Raw genomic sequence first — 23,392 nt, forward strand, 5'->3', positions numbered from 1 at the left:
ATTCTTAGCAAGTTCACATGCAAATAGCAAGTAACATAACCATATAAGCAAACATAAAACATCATTTGCATAATCATCACCAAGACATTCATATCATATTTTCATTTATCATCTTACTATATTGTTGTTATATTGAGTTTTCAACCCGAGGGTTAAGTAGATACCTGTTCAAAGTATCCATTTCACAACACTTACCAAAATGTCCCTTTCATCTCGAGTATTCCTCCATTTGAGTAGAACTTTGCCCGTTGAACACATCAGAATATAATTCGGATACATGGAAAGTTTGCACATAAGTGCCACATATGTAGCCAAGCTACCATGTAACCCGCCCATAAGCGAACTCGGACTCAACTCAACGAGCTCAGGTTTTCGTATCCATAAGTGAACTCGGACTCAACTCAACGAGCTCGGATGCCTAGTTACATCTCACGAACTCGGACTCAACTCAACGAGTTCGGACATTCGCATCCATAAGTGAACTCAGACTCAACTCAATGAGTTCGGATGCCCAAATATCCCAGTGACATGTCACTTGTATCCTAATCCATTCCTAAGGTTCAACGGGACCTTTTTCCCAATCATGTGTCTCAACCATCTTCTACGAAATGCCGATACCGATACTCGATAGTATTTCACATTTTCCAAGTATATCACATAATTTGACATATTATCAAACAATTATCACAAGTATAATATTTCATAATAATTATCATATCATTTAAATAACATTAAAACATTTAAAATAATAACTATGTTACCAACATTTACATATGAACTTATCTCGTATGCGAAAATGGCTACTTTTACCATTTCGTCCACAACTTGGTATTTTCCCCATTTTAGCCTGAATTTCAGTTTTCCTTGCTCTATCATTTAAAATATAGTCTAATTAGGACTCACATTATTCAAATTGACCCAAAATCACATTTTGGAAAAATTACAATTTTGCCCCTAAACTTTTGCATATTTACACTTTTGCCCCAAAGCTCGTAAATTAAACTTCAGCCTATTTTCTTATGTTTTATGACATGATTATCGTTTTTCCCTTCTATAGCAACATCAAATTCTCACTCTAACATGTACTTATGACTATTAGGTATTTTTACCGATTAAGCCCTTTTACTCGTTTTCACTTAAAACCGAGTAGCACAAGTTGTCTAACATAATTTAAAACCTCACATTCTATCATAAAACACAAAAATACACAAATTTCACCTATGGGTATTTTTCCAATTATGAACCCTAGGTTGAATTATTGCTAGTATAAGCTAAATCAAGTTACCGGAACTCCAAAAACGTAAAAAAACATTAAAAACGAGGCTAGAACGGACTTACAATCAAGCTTGGAAGCTTGAAAAACCCTAGCCATGGTTTCTACTTGCTATAATCGGCCATGGGGTTGAAGATGGACACATTTGGGTTTTAAAATGTCTTTTAATTCATTTTACCCCTAAATGACCAAAATGCCCTTTTTACTATTCTTTAAATTTTTACCCTTCCAAGCCCATTTTTGTCCAGATTTTTTTAGAAATTGGTCAAATTACTCTTTAAGGACCTCTAATTAATAATCTAATTCAAAATTATGCAAAATGCTTCTAGAACACAAGTTTTGCAATTTATTCAATTTAGTCCCTAACTTCAAATTAAGCACTTTATGCATAGAATTTCTTCACGAAATTTTCACACAATCAAGCAATCATATCATAGACCTCAAAATAATTATAAAATAATTATTTCTATCTTGGATTTGTGGTCTCGAAACCACCATTCCGACTAGGCCCAAAATTAGGATATTACAGCTCCGTTCATAACTCACATGTTAGGAAGTGCCACAAGGAGTTTTGCAGATGTGGTCATGACAGGAGAAATGATTGAGAATGCCATAAGAAATGGAAGGATAGATGCAGGAGAAAGTTCTAAAAGGTCTGCGCCACAGAAAAAGGAAAATGAGGTGAACAATGCAAACATGGGGTATTCAAAGTCTGTTACTGTAAGTCAACCAAAGGCAATAACTGCTGGTTAGGATTGATCAAGGCAGGAATCTGGAGCAAGGCAAAACAATGAGAAGCTTTAATTTACACCAATCCCCATGACGTATAAAGAGTTATATCAAAGTTTGTTCGATGCACATGTGGTGGCACCTTTTTATCTAAATCCATTATAGCCTCCGTTCCCTAAATGGTACGATGCTAATGCTCAATGTGAGTATCATGCAGGGATCGTAGGACATTCGATAGAAAATTGTACTACTTTTAAGAAGCTGGTTGAGAGATTTATTCAGATGGGCATTGTGAAGTTCGATAATGCGCCTAGTGCAGAAAATCTGTTACCTAATCATACTAATAGTGGGGTAAACGTAATAGATAGAAGTATGAGAAAAAGAATCAAGATGGATATTACGGAAGTAAGAACTCCTTTAAAGTGGGTCTGGAAGGAGATGGTAAAAAACGAGTTAGTTATGATGAATTCAGAAGAAAGTGGTGATGAAATAGAGATTTATTGTGAGTACCACTATGAAGAGGGACATGAAATTCAGGAATGTGAAGAGTTCAGAGCTATTATCCAGGGCTTGATGGACAACAAGGAAGTAGAATTTTATGAAGAGGTTAAGGAAGAGGAGTATATATGCATGTCAAAATCCACGTCGAGTGTCACGAAAGTTAATTATCCTGTGGTTATTATTTCACGTCCTAAGAATGAAGCAGGAATTCAGATGAGACTAAAAATCATAATTCAGAAGCCAGCGGTTTTCTCTTACAAGGATAAAAAAAGGGTCCCTTGGAATTGTGATTGTAATGTGACAGTCCCGGGAATGGAGAGTTCAGTCAGCCCGTTAAAGGAGGATTAAAATGTAGGTTCTCACACACACAGTAGAAGACGATATGATTTGACAAATGCCCGAACAGAATTTGTAAAAGGAAAAGATGTGACGGTTGAACAAAAGAAGGGAAAAACGGTCGAATATGGGGTACCTGTTAATGAACCAGTGAAAGAAGAAGAAGCTAAAGAATTCATTATATTTCTGAAACATAGTGAGTACAGTGTGGTGGAACAGTTGCATAAACAACCAACCCACATATCTATATTAGCTTTACTCCTAAGCTCAGAGGTACATCGAAGTGCATTGATGAAGGTGCTAAACGAGACGTATGTGAGCAATGATATTTCTGTCAACAAGTTGGATTGGATGGTTAATAACATAAGTACAAACAACTTCATCTTTTTCAATAATGATGAGATACCACCAGGAGGTATGGGGTCTACCAAAGCCTTGCATATAACCACCAGATGTAAAGGATACACATTGCTAGGGGTTCTGGTAGATAATGGGTCGGCACTGAATGTACTGCCTTTGTCCACACTAAACAGGTTACCTGTGGATAGCTCACACATGAAAGGATGTCAGAATATAATGCGAGTATTTGATGGCACAGAGAGGAGAGTCATGGGGAGGATAGAAATACCTTTGTTGATTGGCCCAACTACATATGAGGTAGATTTCTTTGTAATGGATATTAAGCCCTGTAACACCCCATACCCGAGACCGTTTCCGGAGTCGGACACGAAGTGTGAACGAACTTAACTCATTTATTTATACAGTTCATTTTACCATTTCCAGACAAGCTGGCCAATTGCGTCACTGCCACCTTAAAAATCATATCTCGAGTTAAAAAAGTCAAAAATCAGTTCCGTAAATTTTTCCTGAAACTAGACTCATGTGTTCATCTACAAATTTTTTTCTAGAATTTTTTGGTCCAGCCAATTAGTACAGTTTATTAGTTAAAGTCTCCCCTGTTTCAGGGTTCGACTACTCTGACCTCTGTGTATTACGAACCAGATATCTCTCTGTACAGAGATTCAATGACTATGCCGTTTGTCCCTAATAAAAGTAGACTCAATATGGAATCTGTAAATATAAATTATGACTTCTAATTATATTTGTAGAATTTATGGTGAATTTCTAAATTCGGGACAGGGGATCCAGAAATCGTTCTGGTCCCGTTTCACAAGATTTTAAATATCTCATACAGTATAGCTCATATACTTGTTTTACTTCTTCCATGTAAAAATAGACTCATCGAGCTTCGATTCCATAATTTATTCATTATTTAATTCCATTTCTACTATTTTTAGTGATTTTTCAATTTCACAACACTACTGCTGTCTGCCTCTATTATTAGAGTAAAATTTTTTTGTATTAGAGTAATTTAGCATGCATATCACCAAGTATGATCATGACTAGCCATACCCAAGGCTAATCATTACCAAGCATTTCCTTACTACTCAATAACCATATCATGAGTGTAACACCGGAAATGATTAGCCATGACAAACGGCATAATAATTAAATAGACTTTAACCGTTACTTATAACTAAGTATCATAAGACCCAATTCAACTTAACATTTACGCCATTTTCGCATGGCTAAAAGTATACATAACAAAGTTCAAACAAAACATAATAGCCTATACATGCCGAAATGTTCTCTTAGACCAACTAAGAAGAAGATACCAAAAAGTTGCAAGCTGGTGCGATGACTTCGAAGGTGATCCCGAGCACACAAAAATGGATCAAAGGAACCTAAATAAGTGACAAATAAACACACCAATGAGTATATAACTCAAGAAGTCATAAGCATTACATACCGTATAATTATAAGAGATCATAAGAGAAGCAAATAATGCAAAAAAATCAGTTACTCTAACTATACCGAAGCTACGCTATCATTTCTTAGAATTTCGATTCAATCTCATGCCAATTCCTACAATCAAATCAAACACCAAAACAACCCAATTGATTTAGACCCGATCCCTCAAAGCATGGAATTTTGATGCACTAGATAAATTTGTATCTACTCAGTACATGCCTCAAGTTCGATACTTTAGTTACTAGTTCTACCACTTCGTTCTTTCACGCTCATTTTATATTATTAATCGAATTTGCACACATAGTGCTCGTCACACTCGCACACATAGTGCCATAGCACACCGCACACTCAGTGCATTGGATTTTCTCTTATACTTCAACATCCAAATCGGCACACATAGTGCTACTTAATTCCGTACACATAGTGCCACATGTTAACTCATTTTGATAAGGAAATTTACTTAATTTAAATAGCACATATGGTCATATTAATAAATAGGAAAATTATTCCAAGAGAACTCCTAACGAAAGGAATCCCTTTTATGATTCACTAATATTATTTATATACAAGCTAATCAACCTCACAGGAGTGCTTAAGGACTTACCTTATATTGGATGAAATGATTCCCAATCGACTACTCGATTATCTTTGCTTTGCCTTTATTTGATTCTCCCCCTTTGATGTCTTGATCTAGAATAAACACATTTAGTAGTTTAATTTTCTTGCTGGATACTTATGTGTATAATTTAATGGTTTTCACTCCATTTCACAACTATCCTTGTTCAAAATATCAAAACATTAACCAATATTCGATTAATGCTTCAAGGCCGAATGTATTATCACTATTAAGGTAACCTAGTCTCAAGTATTTTTAATTATAATATACAACATCATGAATCAACTCAACCTTATAAGCCAATATTACTCCTTCAATAGAGAGTTAACAAAAAATATTATCACAAATATATACACCTATATGGCCGAATATACCAAATTAAATTTAACCTTACTTATGTAATTACCTATAAGTTATTATACATCAAATTTCATACATTTAACCTTTTAATGCCTATTAACCATTCTTTTGATCTTAACCTAAAATGACAACTCCCATACTCAACATTTCAACCGAATTATCCCTATCACCCGAACTAAAATTCGCACCTTAACTTCATACATTTTTTTTTATTATGACTTTCATAATTCATTCGGCCCCATCAAAGGACCCCTTTAACATACAAGGAAAATAATCATAGAGAAAGAAATTAACATTCTAATTAGACTCAATGTAACCGAATGTACCAAGTGCTACTAACCTACTTATTCAAAAATCTTCATTCCATACTATCATCCCCCTTTTATCCCATACAACATGAAAATGACCTCCAATGTTAACACTTAGATTCACGGCATGGTGCCCAAACCACCATAAAAGCTCCAACTTTCTTAACATTACTAAGAGTGCATCCAATTACTAACTTAACCTATCATAAAACTAAATCAACAATTCAAAACTTACCTCTTACTAGCTAAAGAAGAATGCCAATTTCTTTTGGCAAGTTCCTTATTTCTTCATCTCTTCATTCGCCAAGAAGAACCGATTTCTTCTTTTGTTTTCATCACATTTTCATTCTTTTTTTTCTTTTATTATTTCCTTTCTTTTACATAAAATAATGACCACTTCATGGAAATTTACCACATATTCTAATATATGCTCCATCATGGCCGGCCACTATGTATAAAAAAAGGAGTATTTGACATGCAAAACCATTATTTTCACTACATGCTTTAATAGGTCCTTATAGATTAACCTATCACATTTCAAAAGTGTCACACATAAGTCCTATTAACTAAATTCACATGCAATCGACTAAATCGAAGCTTAAAACTTTCACACATTCATATTCACATACTTTAGACAATAATTATCACATTCAAATACTTCGGTGACTCGGTTTAGCGGTCCCGAGACCACTTCCCAACTAGGGTCAATTTAGGGCTGTCACAAAGCCCTCTTACAACTACTTGCTAGGGAGACCTTGGATACATTCAGCGGGGGTAGTGCCTTCATCATTACATCAAAAGTTAAAGCTAGTATCAGAAGAACGGTTGGTAACGATAAACGCTGAAGAGGACATTATTGTAAGCAGTGATGCATCGTATTTAGAGACAGACAATGAAGCTATTGAGTGTTCTTTTCGATCTTTGAAGTTTGTGAATACAACATTCATCACTGAGGGGAGTAGAATTCTGGAGCCGAAAATGTCTAAAATTACAATGATGGGTTTACAATTGATGGTAGGACGTGGAGCTTTACCAAGAAAGGGACTTAGGAGATGTCTCCAGGAAAGAATTGAGGTTCCGATGTTGAAGGACAAGCATGATCGCTTTGGTTTGGGGTTCAAGCCAGATGCAAGACAAAGGAAAAAGGGAATTGGAAAGAATGTAGGAAAGAAGAAGAGCACGTGTGAGTGGTGGAGAAATTAAGTAGGAGCCCATTATAATCCCTCACATTTCTAGGACTTTTTTATTAGGAGGGATTATTTATCCTGAACAAGGGAGGACAGAGAAAGAAAGCAGGGAAGAAGTATGTGGAAGTGTGTACATCAATGCCATATTTGAAGAGACAATTAAAAAGGGGATTTCGTCAGATATTCGTCCATATGAGCCTGGGAATGTTCTAGACAATTGGACTGCAGAAGACCTTCCTGTAGTTTCTAGAGCTTACTCAGAGTAATGTTCAAAACAAACTTATTGTTTTAAGCCTAGAGGCAATAAAGATTTCTTTGTGAAATAGGCTCATGTTTAAACATCATTATTTCAATGAAGTACATTTTTTGCTATCATTTTGAGCAAACATTCTCTTATTCTTTTCACAAGCAATTATGTTATTCTTTCCATTTAAATGATTATCCTGATTCTTTCTTTAATTATTCTTTTATTTCATTCATAAACATACCATACAAGACAATAATTATCAAATTCATTTATTCTTTGTATATTTTTTGTACCTATAATAGGTCTTTGGATATTAATATCATGAGTGACGCTATTATTAACTCAGAATCACTATTTGATTAAGACATGTGTTTAGAGGGACCTTAGGACTTTAAAGATGACAAAGATTGTGATTTATCTCCGGACTTGTTAAGGATAGTAGAACAAGAGGAAAAGAAAATTTTACCTCATAAAGAAGTAGTGGACATGGTGACTCTAGAAGATGAGAAAGTTGTAAAAATTGGAACATGCATAACTAAAGAAACAAAGCGAGACCTTGTTGGGTTGCTTCAGGAATTCAAAGGTGTTTTTACATGGTTATACCAGGATATGCCTGGGTTAAGCACCGATATTATAGTACATCGTCTTCCCACAAAAGAAGATTGCAAACCAGTACAGCAGAAACTTCGAAGAATAAGGCCAGATATTGTCTTAAAGATAACGGAGGAAGTCAAAAAGCAATTTGATGCTGGATTCCTTCAGGTGATCAAATACTCAGAATGGGTAGCCAACGTTGTGCCTATTCCTAAGAAAGACGGAAAGGTACGAATGTGTACAGATTATAGAGATCTAAATAAGGCTAGCCCAAAGGACAATTTCCCCTTGTCTCACATTGATACGCTAGTGGACAATACGACTGGTTACCCGTTGTTTTCCTTCATGGATGGCTTCTCGGGGTATAATCAGATCAAGATGTATCTAGAGGATATGGGAAAGACTACTTTCATAACTTTATAGGGCACATTCTGTTATAAAGTGATGCCGTTCGGACTAAAGAATGCTGGAGCGACATATCAAAGGGCCATGGTGACCTTATTCCATGATATGATGCACAAGGAGATTGAAGTTTATGTTGATGATATGATAGCCAAATCTCGAACTAAAAAGGAACACATCCAAGTGTTGAGAAAGTTGTTCATGAGATTGAGAAAATTTCAGTTAAAGCTTAATCCAACCAAGTGTACTTTTGAGGCTAGATCCGGAAAGCTATTGGGCTTTGTAGTCAGTGAGAGAGGAATTGAGATTGATTCAGACAAAGTCCGAGCTATACAAGAGTTGTCTCCACCGCGCACTCAAAAAGAAGTTTGAGGCTTCCTGGGAAGATTAAATTACGTTGCTCGGTTTATTTCTCAATTAACAGAGAAATGTGACCCCATATTTCGTCTTCTTAAAAAACTTAATCCGGGAGAATGAGATGATGAATGCCAGAGAGCTTTTGGTAAAGTTAAAAAATATTTGTCGAGTCCTCCAGTGTTATCACCTCCAAGCTCAGATAGGCCGTTGATATTGTATTTAACCGTGTTTGGTAATTTTATGGGATGTGTGCTTGGTCAACATGATGAATCAGGAAGAAAAGAAAGGGCGATATATTACCTCAGTAAGAAATTCACTGAATGTGAATTGAGATATTCGCCAATTGAAAAATTGTGTTGTGCTTTGGTCTGGACAGCTCGGAGGTTAAGGCAATACATGTTGTACCATACGACTTGGTTAATCTCAAAGATGGATCCTCTAAAGTATATGATGGAGTGAAATGTCTTGAATGGGAGGATGACTAGGTGGCAGATTCTGCTTTCTGAATTTGACATAATCTACATGAGTCAAAAAGTGGTGAAAGGGAGTGCAATAGCAGATTTTTTGGCCAGTCGTACTTTAAAAGATTATGAGCCCTTCAATTTTAATTTTCCCAATGAAGAGATAGTGTATGTGGCAGTTACTGAAGAAGATATTACAAAAGATCACTCTTGGAAATTAAATTTTGACGAAGCCTCAAACGCTATGGGTAATAGAATTGGAGCAGTTTTGGTATCCCCTGGTGAAGATCATTATCCATTCACATGTAAATTGGATTTTGATTGCATGAATAATATGGCAGAGTATAAAGCATGTATCATGGGGCTCCGAGCAGCTATAGAGCGCAAGATCATGTTACTGGAAGTATATGGAGATTCTACGCTAGTAATTTACCAACTTCGAGGTGAATGGGAGACAAGAGATTCCAAATTAATCAATTACAGAAGGTTAATGCTGAGGTTAGTTGAAGAGTTTGATGATATTACCTTCAATTATCTCTCGCGCCATGAAAACTAGATGGAAGATGCTTTGGCTACTTTGGCTTCCATAATCAAAGTAAGCAGACAAGAAGATATGAAACCCATTCGGGTGAGTATTTGTGAGGCCCCGACTTATTTTTATAATATAAAGGAAGAAGAGAGAGATGATCATTCTTGGTATCAGGATATATTGCGATACATAAGAAATTGTGAATATCCAGATCAAGCCATGGAGAATAACAAAAGAACGTTAAGAAGGCTCACTTATGATTATGTCTTAGATGGGGAGATCCTGTATAAAAGAAGAAAGGATCAAGTACTTTTGAGATGTGTGGATGCTATAGAGGCCAAGAAAATCTTGGAAGAAGTTCATGAAGGCGTTTGTGGAACACACGCTAATGGGTTCACAATGGCCAGACAAATTATGAGGTTTGAATATTATTGGTCGACTATGGAAGGAGACTATTTCAATTATGCTAAGAGATGTCACAAATGCCAAATTTATGGTGATAAGATTCATGTACCTCCCTCCCCTTTACATGTTATGACTTCCCCATGGCCATTTTTCATGTGGGGCATGGATGTCATAGGACCAATCTCACCGAAGGTGTCAAATAGGTATCGTTTCATTTTTGTGGTCATTGATTATTTTACCAAGTGGGTGGAGGCTGCTTCATATGCCAATGTAACTAAATCGACAGTCAGTAGATTTTTTAAAAAGGAAATTATATGTCGATATGGGATGCTTGAGAGGATCATATCTGATAATGCATTAAATTTGAACAATAATACAATAGCAGAGGTCTGCAGTCAGTTTAAGATTAGACATCATAATTCATCACCATATCGCCCAAAAATGAATGGGGCAATAGAAGCAGCCAATAAAAATATCAAGAAGATTGTGGAGAAAATGACTGAAACTTACAGAGATTGGCATGAGAAGTTGTCATTTGCTGTTTTTGCTTATCGAACATCTGTCAGAACTTCTATTGGGGCAACACCCTTCTCATTAGTTTATGGAATGGAAGCTATTCTACCCATTGAGATGGAGATACCTTCTCTTCGAGTTTTGTCAGAATTCAGGTTAGATGAAGTAGAATGGATACAGTCTCAATATGATCAGTTGAATTTGATTGAGGAAAAGAGGCTAAGGGCTATCCAGCATGGTCAGATGTATCAAAAAAGAATGATGCTGGCTTATGACAAAAAGGTTCACCCAAGAGAATTTCATGAGGGAGATTTGGTTCTGAAAAAGATTCTTCCTATACAAAAGGATTTCAAAGGAAAATGAATGCCAAATTGGGAGGGGCCTTATGTGGTGAAGAAAGCTTTCTCCGGAGGAGCATTAATCCTAGCTGAAATAGACGAAAAAAACTTGTCTAATCCAGTAAATTCAGATTCAGTCAAAAAGTATTGCACTTAATAAGAGGAAGAGGCCAAAGTGAAAACCTGCAAAGGGCGCTTTGAGACCTAATAAAAAGGGCCAAAGTGAAAACCCGCAAAGGGCGTTTTGAGACTCAATAAAAATGAAAAAAGAAAAAAGAAAGAAAAAGGAGAGGCCAAGGTGAAAACCCGCAAAGGGCGCCTTGAGACCAAATGGGATTTGAGTTGAAAACCTGAAAAGGGTGGCTTAAATGTTGATCTAAAATGGGGAAGTTGATGATCTTACTATACTTGAATTAACAAGGAAAGGGTATGTTGCATCTTGGGGCATTAACAAAGTACTTCTGATCTTCTAAACACATGTCAAGTTTGAATTGGTCTTTAAGAAGGTCGTACGGAGAAACTTAGTTTGCGATATCAAGGGTACCTAGTCTTCATTTTATTTCCAGTAAATTGGCTATTTTTGAATTAGTCTTTCTTTTCAGGATATACATTCTCAAATCAATGGCCATTTTTGTTTCTTTGATGATTTATTCACTTTAAGCTTAAATTCAATTCCATTCTTATCATTATTACGATTTGATTGCAAGCATGTTGCATTAAAATAATGATGAATGAACTAGTAATGTTTTCACAATAGAAGTTTCGTATATTGCTCTAGGAGTTTCTAGATAATGCAGGAATCTGAAACAGGATTATTGTTTAGAATGCACCAAAGCTCAAGGACATACTTAAATAAATCGCCTCTTTGGATTTTTGAAACAAAAGGACAAGATATGGCATTGGTGATACAATTTTGAAAAATGATCAATATAAAAAGGAATTATTCTCAAGTAAGGGGAAATGATATTTTGTATCCATGCAAATATAAAAAATGCACATTTGACTATAACACTCGAAGAGTGAGGTAGTAGATCAAACAGAGGCAAATTCAACTATGAGTTGCAATGCTTTTGTCTCAAAAAGAATAGGGGAAGGGAGGTTGGAATTTTAGTGGGGCAGGCTTGCTGAGCAGAATATGATTGTTTCTTTGGGATACTTTGTCAAGATGATGGTTGAGCGAATACGTCAATGACAGCATATTACCTTAATTTTTAAAATGGAATCATTCTCATTTCTGCATATATTATTCATACCACATTTAGTTAAGAGCCTTGGATTCATTACAATCATAGCATCCTAATTGTTTGGCATAAACATGCGCATATAAAATGGAGTCTACAGGACATGTTCCCTAGAGGACAGTGCAGTGACATTGGTGAAGTCAGATCTTATCTCCCTGAAGTTGCAGCGGAGTAGATTAAAGATGATGAATCTTATCTCCATGTGTCGGCAATGAAGCAGATTTAAGCCACCAGCCTTATCTCTCTGAGGTAGCAAGAGAGCAGGTTGAAGAATGAGTCTTATCTTTCTGAGATAGCAAGAAAGCAGACTGAAGATTGAAGATCTTATCTCCCTAAGCAGTAGTGGAGCAGATCGAATATGGCGAATATTATCTCCATGTATAGGTAATGGAGCAGATTTAAGTCACCATCTCTCTGATGTAGCAAGAGAGCAGGTTGAAGATTGAGTCTTATCTTCCTAAGGTAGCAAGGAAGCAGACTGAAGTTTGAAGATCTTATCTCCCTAAGCAGTAGTGAAGCAGATCGAAGATGGTGAATCTTATCTCCATGTATTGTCAATGGAGCATTTTTGCCACTAGGCTTATCTCTCTGAGGTAGCAAGAGAGCAGGTTGAAGTAATTGGTCTTATCTTCCTGAGGTAGCAATGAAGTAGACTGAAGATTGAGGATCTTGTTTCCCTTAAGCAGTTGTGGAACAAGTCGAAGACAGCAAATCTTATCTCCATGTATTGGCAATGGAGCAGATTTAAGTCATCAGCCTTGTCTCCCTGAAGTTGTAGTGGGGCAGGTTGAAATTACCAATTTTATTCTCCTTAAAGTTCTAGTGGTGAATTGGAACGAGGCAACGTGAAGAAAAGAAGGGCCAAAAAGTCAAAGATGCAGTAAGACCTGGGCAAAATTGGTCCTTTTAAGGTCTTTGCTTCATCCTTGTTGCACGAAATTGAGCAAAGAGGGCAATGTAGAGGGGCCAATTTGCGACCCTAATAAACCAAAAAAATAAGTTAAAAAACCAAAATAAAAAAAAACAAATAAAGGATACAAATTTAAAAGTACAGTGTCCATTTACAAAATTTTTGGGCCAAAACCAAACCAAACCCAAATATTAAAATTAAATACCAAATTAATCCCTAACCCAATAAACCTAGCCCGAATGGCCTAATAATCCTAACCCAATGAACCCAAAGGCCCAAATGCAAAAATGGCCCAATGGCCCAAATGACCCAAAGGCTGATTTCAGAAGGGGAAACCCTAGTCTGCTGATTAGCGCCACAACAATGGACTTCGCCCCTAGCCATCCGATTTCAAAGGAAGTTTCGGGAATGCGCTAGAGCAGCGCCAGAGGGTCGGGCTCCCACGAGCAAATTTTCACGCTTGGCTTTCACGTCACAAGGGTCTTCTCCTCCATATAACCATGCTTGCAACAGAATACACGAGAAACAACCAATAAAATACATAGCCAAATGACAGAAGGAAAATATGATTTTTATTTTTTATTTATTTTATAAATCTGGCTATAAAAGTCCATCATTTGTACTCTGAAAAGGTTAGGCATATTGAGTAAAAAGAAACTAGAAATTATTAAAAGGTGATTTCGAATGCCTCATATTTGCTTTCCCTAAATTTGGTCCATATTTTTTATTTTTCATGTGGGTTTCTGCATAAAAAAGGTAAAAAAAAAAAAAAGCTTACCTTCAAATGAGCCATTGGAGGCCGTATCTTCTTTGTTGAAATCGAAACTTGAGATAGGTTCTCGAGGCTAAAATCTGACCTTTTGAGGCAAGGTTTAGAATGGGGGAATGGAATGATTTCATCGCTTGCTATCATCCACCGATTATAATGGTGGAATGGTGGTGGTTGAATGGCAGATCGAAAAGGGGTAAACATCTAGGGTTTTCCCTTTTCTTCCCCCTATTTGTTTTGCTGCGATGCTTAGATTTGTTTTAGGTTTGTTTTTCTCTTTTAATTAGCAAAATGCAGTAGCGTCATTTAAGGCTTAATTCGGTAGTCTTAAAACGACGCCGTGTAGGCTTGCTCGATCTGGTCCAATTCTTTGCCCCCAGGATCTGTGTGTTTTTCGCGGGGAGGGATAATTGTGCGCTAGGTCCTTCCTCTTCGCACGGGCATTCAATTGCACTCTGTTTGCTTTATTTTGTTTTTAAATTCGATTCTGTTATTTGTGTGTATTTGCAAATTGATCCGCGCCTCAATGCAGCGTTTTGGGGCTTGGATTATTTCCAGTTCTAGTCCTTGTGCATTCGCATGCGTGGCGCGCTGGTCCTAATTTTAACCTCAGTGACCAATTTTATTTATCAATTATCTCTTCTATTTTAATTCAATTTTAATTAAGTTTTGTATTTGTATGACTTATTATTTTAAAATTCATTTAATATTTGTATATATGTGTTGATTTAATTTAACTTTTTTTTCTTTTGTGCTTATTTGTATAATTATGTTGAAGTTCTTTTTATATCATATAATTTTAACATTTTGCATAGTATTTGATTCAGTTTTTTTATATACTTGTACTTATATTATTTTAATTGAGTCTTCTATTTATTATGATTTTGAAAGTCCATTTAGTTTTTTTTATATGTATGTTAAACCATTTTGATAACTTTACTTTATTTTAAAAATCATTACTTTGAAGTTTATTTATATATCATATTATTTTTAACTATATATATAATATTTTGTTTTAATGCTTTTATGTATATTTGTACATATATAATTTATATATTAATTTAATCTTATATGCACTATTCTATGTATATTCTTACATATAATTGTTTCTAAATTTATTTATATATATATATATATATATATATGTCTTTCAAATCTATTGTGTACATAATTGGTTTTCTAAGATCATATTTTATTAATTTATTATGTATTTTTTTACTATCCTTTCATATTTTGTGTATTATTTAAATTCTCCATCATTGTGTGCATATTGTCAATTTTTTATAAATATACTTTTTTTAAAACATTTGGCATATTATTTTGATTTAAATGTCTTCTTTTGCAACATTAATTTTTTAAAAATTATATATATTCTTTATTTTTCTTATAAATTATTTCAAGTTCTAGCATATGTTATTAGTTCCTTAATCCATCATTTTTAGAAATTATTTTTGTATCATATTGGTTTTATATTGTTTGGTATCTCATGTGTTAATTGTCTTTATATTATTTCATGTATATTTGCTACACCACATTTACTCGTTTTATATGTGTTATTAAATCAATTGTTGTTCACCCATGCTTGTGAATTTGGTTATATTTTGGGTTAATGGTTTGTTTGGTTAATTGGTTAAGTAAGCCTATGTCATCTTCTTTTTTTTTTAAATTCTCTCATCTTCTTTTTTCTCTCTAAAGACCCCATATCCAGCCACAGGGCCGTCGACGCTTCTCCGTGGCCACCAGTCATCGGCAACAAGCCTCCGATGGATGGAGTTAAAAAAATGCCCTTTTTTTTGTCCATTTGACTCCCCAAAGCCAGATCTGAAGGCTAAGCCTTCTAAAAGAGAAAAAAGAAAAAGATGTTCTGCCCCTTTCGTCGAAGCCTTGGAGAAAACTCTAACGGGTTCAGAAGCATCCAGGGTTGGAGGAGGTCTTCGACAACAGTGGAAGGCGAGACGACTGGTAAAAAACTTTTATTTCTTATTTATTACACTATTTTTAAAAAAAATAGAAGATAAAATGGACTACCTTTTAAGGTTTTTCTTTTTGTTCTTCTATTTTAAAAATAAAATTCTTCTCTGGTACTCATCGTTTTCGGTCTTTATAGTCAAAATAAAATACATGATATTATTGTTTAGTTTTTCCTTTTCTCTGTTCGTTTTGCTTTTGTCTCTCAGTTGCCTTGAAGGTGATGGTGGCAGAGGTCAACGGGGATGATGGAAGTCACTCCTTGCCATTTTGATGAAAGGAAGGGGAGGGACCTTGGGTGACGTGTCTGCTGACATGGCGAAGGAGCGGTGTCGAAACATCTTACGGTGGAAATAGGGTTTCTGTTAGTTTAGGATAGTTGGGCTATTGGGCTTTAGGTTATTGGGCATTAGGTTTAGCAGATAGGTTGGGCTATTGAGCTTTTTTTATTTGGGCCAATCTTTATTGTAAATGGACTACAACTTTTTATGTAACACCCCAAACCCGTTCTAAACGTTATGGCTGAATCTAATGGCGTCACATGAGAGTGTTTTTAGAAAATCTTAGCAAGTTAAAAATCGTTCAGTTTATTGTTGTTACTTAAGTCGTGAAATCTCCAAGTCGATTATTAGGTGAACACATTTCATTATCGCGGAAGCTAAAACATCATTAATTCATTAGTCAATAGCTTAATAGTTTAAAATCCTGAAATAAACTTAAAAATAGTTTAAGTTCAAAGATATTTTAATCCCCCTAAAAAAATATTTAAAGTAAAGCAGACAAATAGAATGTTACTCAAAAATCCATAAATGTCCAACAGTGGTCACCATCAGCCCTCCGTCGCACCGATCCATCTACTGCTGAGGATTACCTAGCAGACAAATAAACAAAAGGGTGAGTTTTCACAAACTCAGTGTGTACATCCCCACAAACAACATGCATACAAACAGATAACAGAATACAGATAGTTCGGTCTTAGCCATACAGGTATCGCATGCATAACAAATCAGATATCAGAAAACATGCCCACCAGCCCTGCATACCATCTCCGACCAACCCAAGACACCATGTAGGGATAGAATTAACCCACCCAACCCTACACACCAAGTATGGGGATATAATCAACTCATCCAACCCTACACACCAAAAGGTACCGTAAAACAGTATATAATAGATATATGCAGCGTAGTTGCCAAATAACAGGCTAATCGCCTCTCAGACTTCCTTCTCTTCACAACAATCCCAACCCAATGCAATGCAACATACATACCATGACATGCTTATATGCAAATATCAGATCTTATCAAAATCATGGCAGAACGGATATACGGAGTCAGATAGATACACATGCATATAATAACATGCTTTTGCACACAATTCAGTAATCAATCAGAGTATGGGGTCTAAGTAACGCTTATCGCCCCTACAATCAGGTCACAGTCGACATAGGCAACCCATGCAACCTTACGAAACATTTCAAATTAATTGGGCTCACATGCCCGTGTGCCCTGCTCGTGTGGGCCCACACGGCCAAACTTGGCTTTGCCCGTGTGGATCACACGGCCTGGCCTAAAGTCTCACACGCCCGTGTGGCTCACCACACACCCGTGCAGCCTATACGGCCTAATTGGTCGAGCCTGTGCCTCGCACACGGCCTTGCCAGGCTCACACGCCAGTGTCTGTCCCACCCGTGTGGCACGAGCACAGCCTGGTTAGTCAGTCACATACCTGTGTTTCACGTCGTAGACTACCACAAGGGCAGACCACATGCCCTTGTGGAGTCGACAGGCCACTTTTCGACTTTAGTCGAAACTTGTTTTCTACGCGATCGAAGTACACACCTGATTCGTTTTCGCTGCTAATCCAACCACGACCACTCCAAAGCCTAAGATTGACAATACCGAGCCCAAATCAATCACTTAAATTGACTTACATAAGAATGGAAAAATCCCAAAATGCGAGATCTACTTACCTTTGACGAAGAACGGTGTTTTCTCGCTGTTAAGAATTCGATTACTGATCTGCTGAACCTTGATTAACCCCTAAACAGCAACCAAAATCCTTTTAAATAATCTCCAACTGAAATCTCGTAACTTAGTTTAAACGTTACTTACCAAATCGTCAGAACCACTAGCAAATGTCACAGCTAAACGGAAGAGAATGAGAAATCGAAAGAGAAGAAAAACGGATAAGAAGGAAAAAGAAATAAAAGAAAAGAATTTCAACGGCAAGGGTTTGGAAGAGGAAGAAACGGCAGAGAAACTATTTTGTCAACCAGAAGAAAATAAGAAAACTCTAATTCTTCCCTAAAGCCCACAACTCAAAATTTTCATAAAACCCAACTCTTAATTGCAAGTTGCAGCAAAAATAATCCCATCGCCACTGCAGGGAATCAAACCCCTGACCCTAAGCGTATTCCCTTGCCACTTAACCACTAGACCAGCAGGCCCATTCTCTTAAGTTTTTACCCATAATTCATTATAAGCCTACTGACATCAAGTTAAGCTTTATTCACTAATAATAATAAAAAACCAAAAATAACTCGAAACAAAGATTCAGACACTTCCAAGCCCAACGCTTACAAAAGCCGAAACTACAAAAATTTGGGGCGTTACAACTCTACCCCTTTAAAGAAAATTCGTCCTCGAATTTTACTTAATCAGAAAACGCGAGGATACTACTGCGCATAGAATCCTCTGGCTCCCAAGTAGCCTCCTCAGTGCTATAATTCTGCCACAACACCTTCACCAAGGAAATAGATTTCCTACGCAGAATCTTAACGTCACGATCTGAAATCTGAACTGGCTCCTCCTCAAACGTCAAATCTGGTCTAACATCAATTTTCTCTACAGGCACAATATGAGAAGGATTGGAACGATAGTGTCTCAGTATCGACACGTGAAATACGTCATGTATACAATCCAACTCTGAAGGAAGCTCTAATTGATATGCGACTGGTCCCACTCACTTCAGAATCCGATATGGCCCAATAAAATGATGACTCAACTTACCCTTACGACCGAACCTCAGAATCTTCTTCCATGACGAGACCTTAAGAAAAACCATGTCTCCCACAGAATACTCGATGTCTTTTCTTTTCAAATCCGCATAGGAATTTTGTCTATCAGAAGCCGCTTTCAGTCGATCACGAATCACGTGGACCTTATCCTCAATCTCTGATACTAACTCCTGACCCAGAATACGTCGCTCACCTAACTCAGTCCAATACAAAGGAATGCAACACTTACTACCATAAAGTACCTCGTACGGTGTCATCTGAATACTAGATTGATAGCTGTTATTGCAAGCGAACTCTGCCAAGGGTATGTACTCCTCCCATCTACCACGGAATTCCATGACACAACCCCTCAACATATCCTCCAGTATCTGAATCGCCCTCTCTGATTGACCATTGTCTGAGAATGAAAAGCAGTACTGAAATCCAGACGAGAACCCAAAGCTTCATGAAGTTTCTGCTAAAATCGAGACGTAGAACGAGGATCCCTATCGGAGATGATCAAAATAGGAACCCCATGCAACCTCACTATCTCGAAAATATAGAGCTTAGCTAGCTTTTGCAAGGAGAAGTCCTTCCTAATAAGAATGAAATGTGCAGACTTGGTCAATCGATCCACGACGGCCCATACAGAATCCTTCTTAGTAGGTGTTAGAGGCAACCCACTAACGAAGTCTATCGTTACTCGTTCCCATTTCCACATTGGTATCCTTACTGGCTGAAGCAAACCCGAAGGTAACTGATGCTCAGCTTTAACATGCTGGCAAGTCAAACAATGAGCAACAAAGTCTGTCACTTCATGTTTCAACCCTGGCCACCAGTACAACTCTCGAAGATCCCTATACATTTTGTTTCCCCTAGGACGCATAGCATAAGTGCTACTATGCGCCTCCCTCAGAATTGACAACCTCAAATCCTCATCATTATGTACACAGATCCTATCTGGGAAACGCAACACCCCATCACTGTCAATCCTAAAATCAGTGGTTGTTCCAGCCTCAACCTGACGGAATCGCAACTCAAGAGACTTATCTCCCAACTGATTATCCTTAATCTGATCCAACCACGTCGGTTTAACCTGTAACTCAACCAGAAGACTCCCATCGTCATAAAGACTCAGTCGAGAGAACATCGCCCTTAAGTCGGTCATTACCCTACGACTTAATGTATCCGCCACCATATTGGCTTTACCCGAATGATACTCGATAATGCAGTCATAATCCTTAAGCAGCTCCACCTAGTGTTGCCGTCTAAGATTTAACTCCTTCTGAGTGAGGAGATACATGAGGCTCTTGTGATCAGTGTAGATGATACACTTTTCACTAAACAAGTAATGCCTCCAGATCTTAAGAGCAAAAACCACCGCTTATAACTCCAAATCATGCGTCGAATAATTAGCGTTTGAGTCTTGAGCTGACAATATGCATACGCAACCACTTTACCATCCTGCATCAAGACGTAACCCAAACCCACATGTGTCACATCACTGTAAACCACGAAATCCTCTCCAGACTCAGGTTGTATCAGAACTGGAGCCTAAGTCAAGACTGTCTTGAGCTTCTCAAAGCTCTCATGCTGAGTGTCCTTCCAAACAAAGGGAACTCTCTTACGCAGTAACTTAGTCAAAAGCACTGCGATCAACGAGAACCCTTCTATGAAGTGTCAGTAATAACCTGCCAGACTTAGAAAACTACAAACCTCCGACACACTCTTCACCTGTTTCCAATCCAACACAGCCTCAACCTTACGAGGATCCACTCTAATCCCCTCTGCAGAAACTACATGTCCTAGAAATGTCACTTCTCGAAGCCAGAATTCACACTTACTAAACGTCGTATATAGCTATTTCTCCCGAAGAATCTGCAGAACCACCCGCAGATGCCTATCGTGCTCATCCTCCGTCCTAGAGTATACTAAGATGTCGTCAATGAACACTACCACAAACTGATCTAAGTAGGGATAGAACACTCGATTCATCAGATCTATAAACGTTGCTGGTGTATTAGTCAACCCAAAAGGCATAACTAGGAACTCGTAATGTCCATACCGAGTCCAAAATACCGTCTTATGCACATCGGCGTCCTTTACTCTCAACTGATCGCAGATTAATTTTAGAGAACACAGAAGCTCCTCTAAACTGATCGAATAAATCGTCTATCCTCGGAAATGGGTATTTATTCTTAATTGTCCACTTATTCAACTGACGATAGTTGATGCAAATCCTCATCGTACCGTCCTTCTTCTTTATGAACAAAACCGGTGCTCACTATGGAGACACACTAGGATGAATAAACCCACGATCTAACAGCTCCTGAACTTGAGCGTTCAGTTCTGCCAGCTTCTTCGGTGCCATTCGATAAGGGGCGATTGACATTGGGGCTGTATCAGGAAATAACTCTATCCAAAATCTACCTTAGGACTCGGGGGAAATCCTGGTAATTCTTCTAGAAAAACATCTGAAAAATCCTTCACAGTACGAATGTTCTTAACCGAAGAGTCCACAAAATCAGAAACACTAATGTAGGCCAAGTATGCCTCACATTCTTTCCTCACTAGCTTCTCTGCTACCAATGCAGATACCATATTGCTCAGATAATTCTGTCGTTCTCCAATCACGACTACCTCATTATCTTCCTCGGTCCTCAGAACCACCCTCTTTTCAGCACAATCCAAACTTACACAATGCTTCACCAACCAGTCTATACCAAGAATTAAGTCGAACTCCTTAAATAGAAGTTCCATCAGATCAGCAAAAAATATTGTCCCTTGGACTTCCAATGGAACATCTCTGAACAGCTTACTAACCCTAATGGTCTGTCCCAACGGACTTACCACAGAAATCTCACTAGAAGTATTCTCATGCGAAATCCCCAAGGTCTCAGACATAGAACATGTAACATAAAAATGCGTAGAGCCTACGTCTATTAGTGCGACGTAAGGTACATTAAGAATAAAAAACGTACCCGTCAGTAGATCTCCAACACTCGCTTGGATGACGTCTATTACATAGCTGACAGATCGCCACCCCAGCAGGTGCAACAGTAGGCCTAACTCTAACGGACCCGTCAGCCCTAGCCTTTTTCTTAGGCCTTATCCCAGAACCAGTAGACTCAGAAACCCTCTTAACTTTCCATTTCTCATGGTTTTGACACTCAGAGTACTTTACCTCCTTGGCTATCTTGGCCTTCTCGACCAAGACTGACAAATCTCGCTCCCTCTAAGGAGCTATCAAAACTCGCAGACTATCACAAAGACCATTCTCAAATCGAACACAGTGCTCATACTCATTCGTCACCATGCCCATCGCATAGCGACTCAGCCTCAAAAATTTGGCCTCATACTCGGCCACTGAACGGTCTCCCTGAGTGAGATTCAGAAACTCATGTCGCCTAGCGTCAGTGTAGCTAGCTCTCACATACTTACTCTGATAGGTGGTCTTAAACAAATCTCAAGTCAACCTATTAGGCTGAGTACCCTCCTTAACGGTTAACCACCACTGGTATGCCTCATCGCAAAGCAGAGACATAGCCCCTTTGAGCTTCTGCTTATTAGTAAAATCCAAATCATCCATTATGCACTCTGTGGCCTCTATCCAATACTCGGTCACACTAGGAGCAACTCTAGCGATGCCCCTAAATATCTCAGCCCCATTCGACCGGGGTCATTCCTTAATCGACCCACGGCACCCAGATCTAACATTAGCCCCAGTGACCCTCTCTAAAATTCGTAGCATGGCCTAGGATAGTACGTCGTCCCCAACTGCATGGTCTTGAGACTCAGCACCAGTCTTAGTAACAGGTGACATCAGCGTCACACTAGTATCTAGATTAGGGATCGTATTATATGCGAATGACTCAGCTCGAATCCCTCTACGGCCTCTACCTCGGCTCCTAGTACCCCATCCACAAGTACCACGTGTGTTCATCGCAGCTATTAAATTAATCTGTATTTAGAAATTTTATGCACATCAATTTATAGTTCTTATAATTATTAGCAAATATTTTATGCAGAACCGTATCAGAGTTTCAGAATCAGTTATCACGAGTAATAGGCTCACTATGGTTTCTAGTTTACACTACCTAAAGTGTTTCAGTAAAGTACTACCTATAGAGGTCTCACAATACATACATAGTATTTCAGAAAGATACAGATAAATTTCAGTATAAGCATGCTTTCAAATAGTACATATCAGAGTTTCAGAGAACTTACAGGATCGGCGCTGGAGACTCAGTGAACCACTTATTTATAAAAATATATTTCAAATTACTTTACCACTTACTTTCCAAAACCCATTCTTTTTACCGCCCAAATCTACAGCATAGTTTAACTGTAAACCTAACTCTGATACCACTAAATGTAACACCCCAAACCCGGCCTAAACGTTATGGCCGAATCTGGCGTCACATGAGAATATTTTTAGAAAATCTTAGCAAGTTAAAAATCGTTCAATTCATTGTCGTTACTTAAGTCGTGAAATCTCTAAGCTGATTATTAGGTGAACACATTTCATTATCGCGGAA

The 23,392-nt window shown here is 37.6% G+C and overlaps 1 protein-coding gene across 1 annotated transcript; it reads left to right on the top strand.

Moving 5' to 3' along the window:
* Positions 1-1,819: 1,819 nt before the first annotated feature.
* On the top strand, positions 1,820-7,388 carry LOC108477528 (uncharacterized). Its single transcript, XM_017780069.1, has 5 exons — positions 1,820-2,021; positions 2,220-2,795; positions 2,859-3,527; positions 6,705-7,118; positions 7,210-7,388. Exons 1-5 carry the CDS (start codon positions 1,820-1,822, stop codon positions 7,386-7,388), a joined length of 2,040 nt encoding a protein of 679 aa, XP_017635558.1.
* Positions 7,389-23,392: the final 16,004 nt, after the last annotated feature.

Source organism: Gossypium arboreum, chromosome 12 (genome assembly GCF_025698485.1).
Source record: "Gossypium arboreum isolate Shixiya-1 chromosome 12, ASM2569848v2, whole genome shotgun sequence".
Taxonomy (NCBI): Eukaryota; Viridiplantae; Streptophyta; class Magnoliopsida; order Malvales; family Malvaceae; genus Gossypium; species Gossypium arboreum.